The sequence below is a fragment of the Penaeus vannamei genome, chromosome 8 (genome assembly GCF_042767895.1).
Source record: "Penaeus vannamei isolate JL-2024 chromosome 8, ASM4276789v1, whole genome shotgun sequence".
NCBI classification, from domain to species: domain Eukaryota; kingdom Metazoa; phylum Arthropoda; class Malacostraca; order Decapoda; family Penaeidae; genus Penaeus; species Penaeus vannamei.
In genome coordinates, this window is record NC_091556.1 from 1,554,330 (window position 1) to 1,566,829 (window position 12,500).

The 12,500-nt window shown below is 37.6% G+C and overlaps 1 protein-coding gene across 1 annotated transcript in view; it reads right to left on the bottom strand.

Moving 5' to 3' along the window:
• The window catches only part of LOC113811953 (uncharacterized), a 20,338-nt gene that overhangs the window by 1,770 nt on the left and 6,068 nt on the right, over nucleotides 1–12,500 (bottom strand). Inside the window, exons 2-13 of the mRNA XM_070124149.1 lie at nucleotides 11,416–11,852; nucleotides 10,648–10,795; nucleotides 9,793–9,949; nucleotides 7,022–7,163; nucleotides 5,760–5,879; nucleotides 4,445–4,544; nucleotides 3,450–3,781; nucleotides 3,044–3,295; nucleotides 2,445–2,781; nucleotides 2,124–2,324; nucleotides 835–1,077; nucleotides 393–521 (exon numbers count right to left, since the gene is read on the bottom strand). Of these exons, the coding sequence (XP_069980250.1) occupies nucleotides 393–521; nucleotides 835–1,077; nucleotides 2,124–2,324; nucleotides 2,445–2,781; nucleotides 3,044–3,295; nucleotides 3,450–3,781; nucleotides 4,445–4,544; nucleotides 5,760–5,879; nucleotides 7,022–7,163; nucleotides 9,793–9,949; nucleotides 10,648–10,795; nucleotides 11,416–11,852 (2,598 nt within the window). The remainder of the gene's footprint in view (nucleotides 1–392; nucleotides 522–834; nucleotides 1,078–2,123; nucleotides 2,325–2,444; nucleotides 2,782–3,043; nucleotides 3,296–3,449; nucleotides 3,782–4,444; nucleotides 4,545–5,759; nucleotides 5,880–7,021; nucleotides 7,164–9,792; nucleotides 9,950–10,647; nucleotides 10,796–11,415; nucleotides 11,853–12,500) is intronic.

Consider the following 12,500-nt stretch of genomic DNA (forward strand, 5'->3'; position numbering starts at 1 on the left):
AATGTGGTGAATAGACAGCACGATCAAAATTAATGATGTATAAGAAGAGGATTGAGCTTATAAAAATCAAATTACTGATAACAAAATGAAGATTTCAATTAAAAAGAATAATAATCTAAGTTTGGATAAGAAGAAAATAGCAAGGTTCCAAATAAACATAAAAAAGGATTAAAACACCATCCTCACTGTTCATATGGAAAACTGGGAGAAATCTGATGCAATACTTGACACCTTAATCAAAAAGTCTTTAAAAACAGCATGACACTATACAACAAAACACAACTTATCCCCAAATACAACATTAAGAAAATAATAAAAGTACACTGAGAATCACATAAAAACAATCCACACTAGAGAAAACAAGGCTACACTCAGACAGACGCTACACTTACGCAGGAATTCCTGGTTGAATATCTCAATGGCCCTGTCCCAGCTCATGTTGTTGGGCCCCCCTTTCAAGTTCACAGTCCGGTTGTGAACAGCGTCATGTGAAGCCATGCGGGAGATTCTTCCAGCCACAGCTGCAGAGAGTTGGTTTACATTAGTAACATTTGGATCTCCAAGATATGGACAAGGGTATATATGTAGAGCTTGGGAAAGTAAGAAAAAAAAAATTATATACAAACATTCATACATATTCACAGATAGACAGATAAGACACATAGATAGTTAATATCATATAATCATAAACATGCACATGCACACAGGATGCATGGTAAACCTTTGTCTAATTCCAAATACCCAGAATACAACACCAAAGAACGGGGTCAATTTCATAAACCTCTCAACATCAACCTACTTCCAATACTTCAAATTCCCATCATCCATACACACCCGAGAGGAAGGAATAGCCCAGGTGCAAGAACTCGGTGTGGCCGTGGTTCTCGAAAATAGGCATGCACACTTTCCAGACCGCGTGCAGCAGCCATCCATTCCCTTGGCGCTCGGCTGAGTTGGCCACCCAGAAGAAAAGGCAATACCACAGGAGGCCGCGGTGGTACTCCCACACCCGGTCCACCTGCTCCACTTGCCTCAGCTTATCTATGTTGGCTGCGCAGGAGCTGCAAAGCCAGTCATCTGTTGGTAAAACAATTTTGATAACAAATGCTTCATGGCTCTTTGCATCTACAAGTCTGATTATTTGCTAATTTGGCTTAAATAGAACTTGCAATAAAATGAAACAAAAATTGCAGTAGTAATGTGTCATATGCAGAGAAAAATCAACAAAAATGATAAGAACTGATAACAAAAAACTTTTAAAAGCAATACAAAATGTCTACAAATATCAAATATCATTATCACTTAATAACAAATCAGTAAGTTTCAAATATCATAACAATATAATATTGCTGCCTCATGCCTTACACTGAGCACAGCAAATAGATACATATACTTTCATATGCATATATAAATACATAAATAAATAAACAAATAAAAAAATAAATACATATGAATACAAACATATATGTATATAGATAGATAGGCAGATAGATATAGAACATTTTTTTTTTTCCATAAAACAATAATGTAAATCAATATAACAACATTCTTCTGAATTAATTACATAATCTATAAGTCCATCACCTAAGCAAAATATATCAAAACGATTCAAACATAATTGAGAGAGAGAGAGAGAGAGAGAGAGAGAACGAAAGGGAGAGAGAGAGAGAGAGAGAGAGAGAGAGAGAGAGAGAGAGAGAACGAAAGAGGGAAAGAACGAAAGGGAGAGAGAGTGAGAGAGAGTGAGAGAGAGTGAGAGAGAGTGAGAGAGAGTGAGAGAGAGTGAGAGAGAGTGAGAGAGAGTGAGAGAGAGAGAGAGAGAGAGAGAGAGAGAGAGAAACAGCGAAAGAGAGAGAGAGAGAGAGAGAGAGAGAGAGAGAGAGAGAGAGAGAGAGAGAGAGAGAGAGAGGAGAGTGAGAGAGAGTGAGAGAGAGTGAGAGAGAGTGAGAGAGAGTGAGAGAGAGTGAGAGAGAGTGAGAGAGAGAGTGAGAGAGAGTAAGAGAGAGAGAAGGAGAAAGAAAATAAAAAAATGAAGGAATATGAAAATTAGATAGACAATGAAACAGAAAAAGAGAGAAAAAGAGAGAGCAACAGAGAAAGAGAAAAAGGATAGGATAAATTACCTTCAGGTGCTTCTGACAATCCCGAGCACTTCTTGTTGAGGTGGAACCAGGCACCGCGAGGGCAGTTTTCCCTGCGGCCGCATTCCACGAGACCGTCATTCAGGGGCTTCTTGCAGCAGAAATAGAAGGGGCGGCTGCAACGCTCTGTGCATGGAAGCAGGGCCTTGTCCTTGAAATTGACGCAGTCCCCAAAGGAACACTCTGAGAGGAGAAAGACGGCGATTCAGTTTAAAAAATCAGAGAAAAAAAAATTATCAGAATTCTACAAGTCATTGGAAGAATTCTAAAAACTTTTTTCTTTCTCTTTCAGGTCCAAATTACCTCCGTCTCTAACTGGCTCACTTGACTGCCGCACGGCATCGAAGGACGCTGTGTCAATCTTGGGCCAGATCTCATTCACAATTTCCTCAGAGATCTTCTCTAGTATTCTCTTCCTCTCCTCGTTGCTCAGGCTATTCCCACCGGGCATCAGCAAGTGCAGCTTCTGCTTGGCCATGGCCATCGTGTGTCCATGAGCAACCAGCTCGAGCAAAGAGGTGATAGCCTTGAAGTCTGGGTTTTCACTTCTCGTGACTCCTGGTTTGAAACTGCTGCAGATGTGGTGCAGGCTTCCACTCTCACTTGTTAAATCACTTGGATAGAAGATTTTGATGATATCCTGCAAGAGATGAATAAACCGTATTCATTGCAGCATATGCAGGTATGAATGAGAACGAATATCTTCACAAACCAAGAGATATAATTAACTGGTTTCAAATATATCTTAGTCAGAAATACACAAGATCAATATTCACTGAATGAATCTTTGGAACTTAAAGTGGACTGCCTAAATAGTTTAGTTATATGTAAGCTGATGTTAAGTAATACAGAAAACAACCTCTGCCTGAGCTGGTGATATTTTCATACAATCCATCCCATACCTGAGCTAAGAGTATTTGACGTCCATAATCTGTCACACAGGGTTCCAGGCCATCTAATCTGTCCTCCTTTTCTGAGAAACAAGACATGACATCCTTGGCACACACCATCCTTTCAACGCTTCGCTTGTTCCCAAATACGCAGAGTGGGGTGGCCTCCCCTTCATCAGAGGGCATGTACATCTTAAGGTCTTTCAGTATGAGAGCCACATTACCATTGTCTGTTGGACTTTTGAAGACAGACCCTAGATCAACCTGTAAGCAAGTTAGAGATCATGAGTTCAAAATCTTTGCTTTTGAAATGAAAGTCTGACAATATATATATATATGATAGAAAACCTATATTCATACATATGAATAAGATATATAGATAGGACGAGACATAAATACACAAGTAACATTCCCTCACCGTGTAATTCTTCTGCATCATGAGGTCTGAGTACTGGTGGTGCTCTGTGACAGTCAGTTTATTGAACACCTTCAGATACTTGATGAGGATCTTCTGCACCTCCTTCTTCATCTGCTCCCTCACTCGAATGAAGTCCTCAGAGTCGGGAACAAACTCCTCAAAGGAGATGTTGTCAGCTAGGCGGATGTCCGGGTCCTTGTACGTCATGAGGAAAGGCACCCTGTTCCTGGCAGCATAAGCCTGTGCCATCAGTGGATCAGGGTTCTTCTTCTGGCTATGTGAGGAGTACTGCGGGTGCTGGATGGAATCCCAGCATAGGCTATACGAGATCACTGATGTGTCACAGGCATAGAAAAAGAAGTCTATGAGAATGTGGAGTCAAATTTCTTCTAACAAAAATGACTAAACTTTATCTATTTATGCAACATAATCAACATTAAATAATGTAATATCCAACAGCTGATGTGTCACTGATTCACTTTTTTCAGTAAGTCTTGTATATAGCCTAAATTCAATATTACTGACAAAGAGAATAGCTATTCTATGTCTTGACTCATACTTTTGCCATAAATAAGAACTATGACTAATCTCTCTTCTGACCATAATCAATATAAATTTCTCGCCTCCTAACAATGCTTTACAAGTCTTTCTCAGAACAGCATTTAGCCAGAGCAACCTTACCAAGTAGCTGTAGTGTCAATAGTAAGACAGCACACATTATCAGGTCGATGAGTAAACAATAATTCACTGCTGGTACTTTCTACTAAAGTCATCAATCTCTAATTCTGTTTTGTCTTATAGTCCCCACAACAAAACTTCCAATCCCAAATAAAAAGAAAGGAAATACTAATCAAATAGGGAACATGTAGTTTCCTGCTGCATCAAGCTACAGCTACAACCCAATAAAAAAAGTGAAAATTGTAATCACAAGATGAAGAAGAAAAGGAAGAGAAAATTCCCTTTTTTGGTCCCTTGGTCACCGATTTTCATACTACCTGTAGTTGGTTTTGGAAGAACACTACGGGATTTCCTTCTTTCTGCATTGTATTTCCGTGGGGAAGGTGTTGGTCTATGGTGGACGATTTTGAGTGCACGCTGTAAAAATAGATAAGAGCAAAATTCAGACCAATTACCTATGTATTATCAAAGTGCGTACATACTTATCTACACACACACAAATACAATAACCCGTCCTTCATCCATAAACCCTGTCTTGAAAATCCCCATAAAAAAAAAATTAATACAGCATAACCTTAGCATGACTTATGGTACTTTTCTGAGTGGAATGAATGAAGACATCATACATAATGGAATATGACTACTTCCAAATAACAGGCAGTGTGAATGGATTCTGAGAGCCTAGTAGGATTCCCCTACAGATACAAATACTGGTAATTTTCAGACAGTACAGCTATGTCAGTTTCTCAGAAGACTTTCAGAAAACATCAGTATAGTAAATACAAATATATAAATCAAATGTATAAACAAATATTTGGGAAACGATTGGGAAAAAAAGTCATTTCTTCAAATAAGCTGCACCGTAAACAACAAAAAAAACTTTGGTTCAGGTAACCCAACCGACTGTATTTTTTGCCCCAAAAAACACCCACTCAAAAATTTCTATTGCTCATTTCCCATCTACCACAAATCTAAAACCCTAGTTTTCAAAAGTATTGCCAAAATCACAACCCCTTAGCTCCACAACAGATATATGTATGATTGCCAAAGCACACTGAGCAAACCTCATGCCACAGGGACTCCATCACATCAACTGCCACTAGCTGATGTGATATCAAAATGGAAGCCCTCTGACTGAGGCTTTAAAAAAATAAACAAGATTTATATTTTCAATCTAAACTTCAGTTTTATTCTTCCAGTGTAATATTTAGGTCTGATAAGCAGGGTTTAGAGTGAACTGATGTCCACAAACAGGTTCATTCTATCCCTTCTCAAAATAAAATAAAAAATCTAAAATAAAACAAAAATCCAGAGGGAGTCTGTTACCTGAACCAAAGTTTATTGCTTTTTTTGTTTTAGGCCTTATTAAACAAACACTCAGATAATCATACATGACCTTCCAAATATAAAGCAAAAACAAACATCCATCGTTAACACAAACCACTCAAAAAGGCCACATCCTCAAAAATGTTACCAAACTTATATACCCACATAAAACCTCATCCTTGTGATTACCCAAAGACAACTTTCTCCAAGCTTCCTAAAATGCCAGAAATTCACCACCACGTACACTCACTCAGACACAACACCATACTTGCAAAACAGATAGATAGACATGCAACGGTTCCCTACCTCAACCTCATCCTTCCAATCCCACACGGGGTCTGACGGCACTGTCGAATACTGCCTCAACACCTCAAACAGCTTGCAGGGGGGAGTGGTGAGGCCAATTTCATGTAGCGTTCTATTTACCTGTATGTTGAAGAAACAGATAGAGAAATAAATAAGGCGATAGATTATGGTATGATTATCAAAATGCTACTTGTATTTAATGTCGAGCTCACAGACAGGATATGGAAAGGGAAGGGGAAGGGGAGGGGGAGCAGGCACAGGAGAGGGAGTAGAGAGGGGGAAGGAGTGAGAGAGAGAGATAGAAAGAGCTAGAAGGAAATAGAAAAAAAATGAAGAGGAAGAGAAAGGGGGAAGAAAAGGGGAGAGGGAAAGGTAGGAGCAGAGAAGGGAAGGGAGAAGGAGAGAGGTAGTGAGATAGGGAGAGGGGAAAGAGGAAGGAGATGACAAAGGAGAGAGGGAGAGGAGAAGGGGGGGAGAGGGGAGGAGGGGGAGAAAGAGAGGAGGGATAAGAGTAAGGGAAAAGAGGGAAGGGGGACGAGGGGCGGAAGGGAGGCGGGGAAGGACTAGAAGGATAGGGAGGGAGGAGGAGAGGAAGGGGGTCAAGGGCAGGGGAAGAGAGAGAGAGAGAGGGACAAGAAACAGAAGGTTAAGGTCTAAAGTTATAGACTTACAGAGCAAGGATATTCATTATTCATATTAAATAACTTCATAAAATCCTATTTGAGAGACAAGAAAAAAAAACTACAAAGTCAACCTGGCTAAAGATGTAAATTAAGAGGAAGCCTCAAATACTCTACAACATTTTGCAAAGAACCAGCAAGAAAGAGTTGGATACGCACCTTCCAAAGAAACGAAAGCAAGAATGAAAGCGCAGTATTCAAGCCCCAATATAAAAAGAAAACAAAAAAAAGTAAAGTAATAAACAAATCCAGAATGCTTCAGATACGCAAAAATATCTATCAAAAAATATTCTAATAAATAAAATACATAAAAAAGAGAAACATGAAAACAAAAACATTAACAATAATTTGAATTTTGAAAAACAAACAAAAAACATCCATTACCTTTATTAGCTAACAGAAAATAGAAATAAAAATCTTAAGAACAGAAGCAATAATAATAAAAAACAAAGAAACATTTACTTAAAAAGTACACAAACATTAAATAAATCAGAAAAAGAAAATCAAATCAAACACACAGCTCAAAGACCCCCAAAATGGACCGTGTTAACCCCTCGAAGACAACACGTTAAGAGCTTGCACCTTTAAAGAAGTGCCGTTGTTATGGAGATAGAGGGAGTGCAGCAGGGGGAGGAAGTTGGCCCGACCTTTATACCGCTTGTAGAGTGCCATGGACAACAAGATGCCGATGAAACTTTGCTTGGCTGCTTGTGCTTCACTGGACCTTTGGGGGGTAAAGACAAGGCTGTCTGTCTATGGTGGTCTTGTATGTACTGAGTCAGAGTCCATGAGAGAGAACAAAGTCGATTCGCATACAGGAGATAAAGTAAACTTAAAACAGGCAACATCAATCTCTCTCGATATAAATCCTAATTGGCAACTGCAGCGCTAGGCCCCGCATTTTTGCCTTCATTCACTGCAAATACTGAGTTCATTTTTATTTCTCTTCCTTGGTTTGTTCTCCAATCTTTTCTTATCATTGTCATTACTGAACTAATTTCAAAGAAAATACGTTGAAGAGACATTTACTGTAAAAATCGCACAGACTAACCAGGGGAAAAAAGAGAATGGAGGTAATGATTTCATCTCCTTTAGCCACTGACTGTCCTCCATAAGATATCTGATATAGTTTGCATAATTCCCTTGATACTATTACAATCACCAGAAGTAAAAGAGAAATTCCACTCCTTTATCATTGATAATGGAATGTTTCAATCCATAAAAAGCCGCAAGAATACTCAACGGAAAAAGTTAATTTAATTTTTGGGTTCAATGGCCTAATAGAAGTCAGGCTACCTGTCTTATAATCTAACCTTGCATAAGATAATCAAGAACATTATTCTGTGTCTGTCTTTCCTATCATAATTTAGCTGATTGGGTCACTCATTTTGCTATGAACTCTATGCTATGATCTAGATATACTATGAAAGTTGAATGTCAGATAAAATAATAATCATAAGTCATAATACAAGAAAAATAATATGTATTTATCTTTTGCTTTCACGTCTCAAGCTTATTCAGGGATATTTTCGGTGGTAAACTAGATATACACATCGAAGCATATATACCACTCATTCACTTTATAAATCATCTCTAATAAGACACCCATACACATCAATACACACATAGATATATACATAAATATACACACACAACTTATATACACAATATACCACATGAACATACATTACCATTCTAAGTACATACATGCTATAGTCATCAAAATGGAAGATGTCTAGGTTTAATCTATTTCAAATAATTAAAGAGTGACTAGCACCTCTCCCAGCATTTTGTTTTTCTTTTGATTATTTTTATTGAAATAAAAGACATACCTATATGATATATATATGATATTCATAGTAACATATCTCTTATTTATGATGAATGAGTATACAAACCTGATCAAGTACATATTTGTTTAATAAACTGATTAATCAAAATGTAAGATATGAAACAATAAGATACATCACATAAGCAATAAAATTATCATATATAAACAAATAAGACGTCATCACACATCTAACGCATCTATACAAGGGCTAGATGAAAATTATATTCTTAAACTTGGTACGGCCTTGAGTGCAGCAATGGCTGAGGTACCAGTTGCGATAATTTTGACAAAAGCCTCAGTTCAATAAGACATCTTCAATCTAAATGGCTGAACATGTACATTCTAAAGACTAAGATACATATATCTCCACAAAAATGTCCGTACAACTTGCCTTAATGTGTTATTCAATGAATCACAAAGTACAAAAAATATACAGAAAAGGAGTCAAATCCAATTTAAAACTGACAAGTAAAGTGAAAGGAAAAATTCCCATAAAAAGGTAAATAACTGAGTGAGCACAACTTTCCTTGATGGCATTTTTCAAATATTGGCATTTCTCACTTCTTCCTAACATACTATGGTTGTGCTATCCTTCCTCAATATCAAGAATAATAAAAGATACTATATAATGGTAAAATCAAATCAAATAACCAACTCTTTTCAAGAAAAAAAGGAAAAACAGCTGCAGACTTTAAAGATACTACCAACTATGCCAGTGCACTATAAACATCATATTATGATAAACCCAATTCTGATACACTTAAGGCTTAACTTTTACAGATATTTATACATCTGTTGATAAGATTCATGTCACCACTAAACTTGGGCATTCTTGTCATTTTGTTTAAGCAGGAAATATGTGAATAGACATAAAATTGACAATAATGTGATTTAGCAAATAATTTTGCAGTGAAGGGCAAGAAAGACTTCTGTAAGTCATCTAAACTGAAGTCATGTAAAAGATAGGTATACATGCACAATAAAAAAAATCAGTAAATCCTCTGAAATAATTTTGTTTATGGAATTGCTAATCAAACTCAAGGGAACCCAGTAAATAACTTTTCCTAAAATGTGTATTTGTGGTACTGTACTTATACCAGAAGAAATCGATCAAAATTCCCTCTTGTTTGTGTAGGCAAGTGTCATAACTTGAAACAAATATCTATACCCAGAAATCCATGTATGTGATGGATAACAGATTTAATTATTTCATGTTCTGCTGCTTCAGTCACTTACTAAAAAAAGTCATCTATTATCTCTAATACCTTTCTCAACCAATATTAGAAATCTACATAGATCTAAAACATACCTCTTACAAATATATCTTCCCCTCTACTATTCCCAAATCTTCAGCAAAAATACTCTTAAACTCAAACACAAAAACTCTCTAATCTCCTGAACACAAGCAACTGAAAATCACCACTTATGAACCTCTACAGTCATTAATAATAACCTCAAACATATTAATAATAACCTCAAACAACCTTTACAACCCAACCGGCATGCAAACAACCCAGCCTACCCCTTTCCGAGATGGTGTCCGAGGAGAGCATACAGGACATGGAGGGTTGTCTCAGCCACCTGAGATACCACGGACATAGTTGGCTCCCACGAGATATCATTTACATTCACTGCGTCCGTCATCTTCTTTGTGAAGAGGGTCTCATGCTTTAGTAAACCTGGAAGATACATTGGTGACACTCATAAGAATAATTTGCACCAACCATTTTAAAGTTTATGATTATTTAGACATTAAAATGATTCTTTGTTTCTCTACACTAATAACCAATACAATATGGCAAACTCTTAGCCTTTATTTTCATAAACTTTATAATGGCTACTACCATATAACAAGAAATAGATTGAAATCACTGTCAGTACATTATCAATAAGCTATAGGGAAATCAACTAAACACAATATTTTTCTTCTAGTGATCAACATCCTCATGCAAATACTTGATTAGAATATTTAGTAAAAAAAAGCATTTAGTTTGTCAAAAAAAAAAAAATATATATATATATAACCTAGAAGTAATTAAAGCTCACAATAAGCTTACCTAATCCATCATTTAATTAATATATCTTGCTTTTTGTAAATTACCATTCAAATATACTCTGAACTGCTCAATCCATCACATACAATCATAATCAAGATAAATACTTCATCAAATACTTTTCAAACAATTAAAGAACAACATACAATATCATCTCATTTAGTTAACTAACCCCACATAACAAATTTCAATTTAGTATCAGTAGCATTCAGGAAACCTAGCAGATCTTAAATTACATCAACCGTTTAATCCACTACAAATATCACAAATTCGTTGTTCTGTAAATCAAGTCACTCAATGTCTATCGAATCCTATAAACGTACCTTTCATTTCATTCTTAATGATGACGCTGAGGAATGTTAATAGGCTCCCCCGGAACTTTTTGCTGTTCTTCCAAAGTTTTCTGATGGCCGATCTGTAGAAACCTTGCTCTAATAATTTTGCGACTTCTGATCTGAAATTCTTCACCTTCTGCACAATGGGGAGAAAAAAATGGGTTTGTTAACATTTTCTTCTTGATCAGTACACAAAACTTAAGAAAAAATTACGTGTGCATTTCATTCTCTATTCCATATATGAAACACTATCAAAATAAAGTTCAAATAAACATAAATGAATATCGGATTATATATATCTGTATAAGTGCATGTAAATTAACATACAGTTAATGTTTCATATGCTAAAAAGCAACATACATAAGAATCAGAAAAAATAGTTTCCTAGCAAAAAATAAAGAAACTAGCTGGAAGTTTCCTCGGCACAGAACAATTAAAACTATGATCCAAGTGGACTATGGAACAGAACAATAAAAAATAATAATAACTCACACAACACAATGCTACTTTTTAATGAAAATCCTATGGTATGTTATCATAATTAGATGATCATTATACACTACAGTGCTTTCTAGTCTCATTCATTAAATCAATGGCTTATAGACTTCTATTAAAAGAATAATGATAAAAATTAGAAAATGATAATAAAAATAATAACAAATAAATACATTACCTATGCGTGAATTCCTATGATAACCCAAACTTGTATAATTTGCTTCCTCTGAAATGGTAAGAAACCAAGGAAAAAGGACTCACCGAGCTCACGTAGGAAGCACTCCCGTCCCCTCTTCTTGCGTGGCTGTGGTTCTGGCTGTGTGGTTCCTTGCTGTGGTTCACTGGCTCGCCCGTTCCCCCAGCAGTACCCCCCGCACCCCCTGGTCTCTGTGGCAGTGTGGCCGAGTTAGCGACGGAAGCTGAGTTCTCCACCTTCTGGTACTTGGTCGGTCTAGCCAGGGGGATTTCCGAGTTAGGTCTGTGCATGAACTTTCGCTTGAGGTACGGCACAAAGGGCAACTGGCCCTGCTCATTCCTCTCCACGGGCTCAGTCAGTAACTTCAGGGCCTCCTTCTCTTTCTCCTTGAAGGCCGACTTGGCCATGGTGTAATTACTGAATACCATCTTACACGAATAGCAAATGAACACCAGCTCTTTTCTCAAGGGGGACACGGTGATGTCAAGCATCTCCAGCAGCCCTGGGGAGGAACAGAGGTCAAACCCATGCAACTTGGGGGAGACTTGGAGGGATGCAAGTTAAAAGGAAAAAAGAAAAATCATAACATGAATTAACTTTAATAACTCTATTCACTAATCATCAAGAACAACAGAAAAAAAGTATATAATGTATACAAGGAATTAAATTAATTCTCAAAACTTTTCTTTGTTCCTCTTTCTGTTGGAATAATAACATTTGCCTCAGTAGTTTACTTTACCTCATACTCTTTCCCTCTTTCTCTCTCTCTCTCTCTCCCTTTCTCTCTCTCTCTCTCTCTCTCTCTCTCTCTCTCTCTCTCTCTCTCCTCTCCCTCCCTCTCTCTCTCTCTCTCTCTCTCTCCTCCCTCTCCCTCTCTCTCTCTCTCCCTCTCCTCCCTCCCTCTCTCTCTCTGCTCTCTCTCTCTCTCCTTCTTTCCTTCTCTCTTTCTCCCTCCCTCCCTCAACCTCCTCTCTTCTCTCCTCCCTTCCTCTCTCTCCCCCTCTCCTCCCTCTCTCCTCTCTCCCTCCTTCCTCCCTCCTCCCTCCCTCCCTCCTTCCTTCCTCCTCCTCTCCTCCCTCTTCCTCCTCTCCTCTCTCCTCTCCCTCTCCTCCCTCCCTTCTCCCTCCTCCTCTCTCTCCTCCTCTTCCTC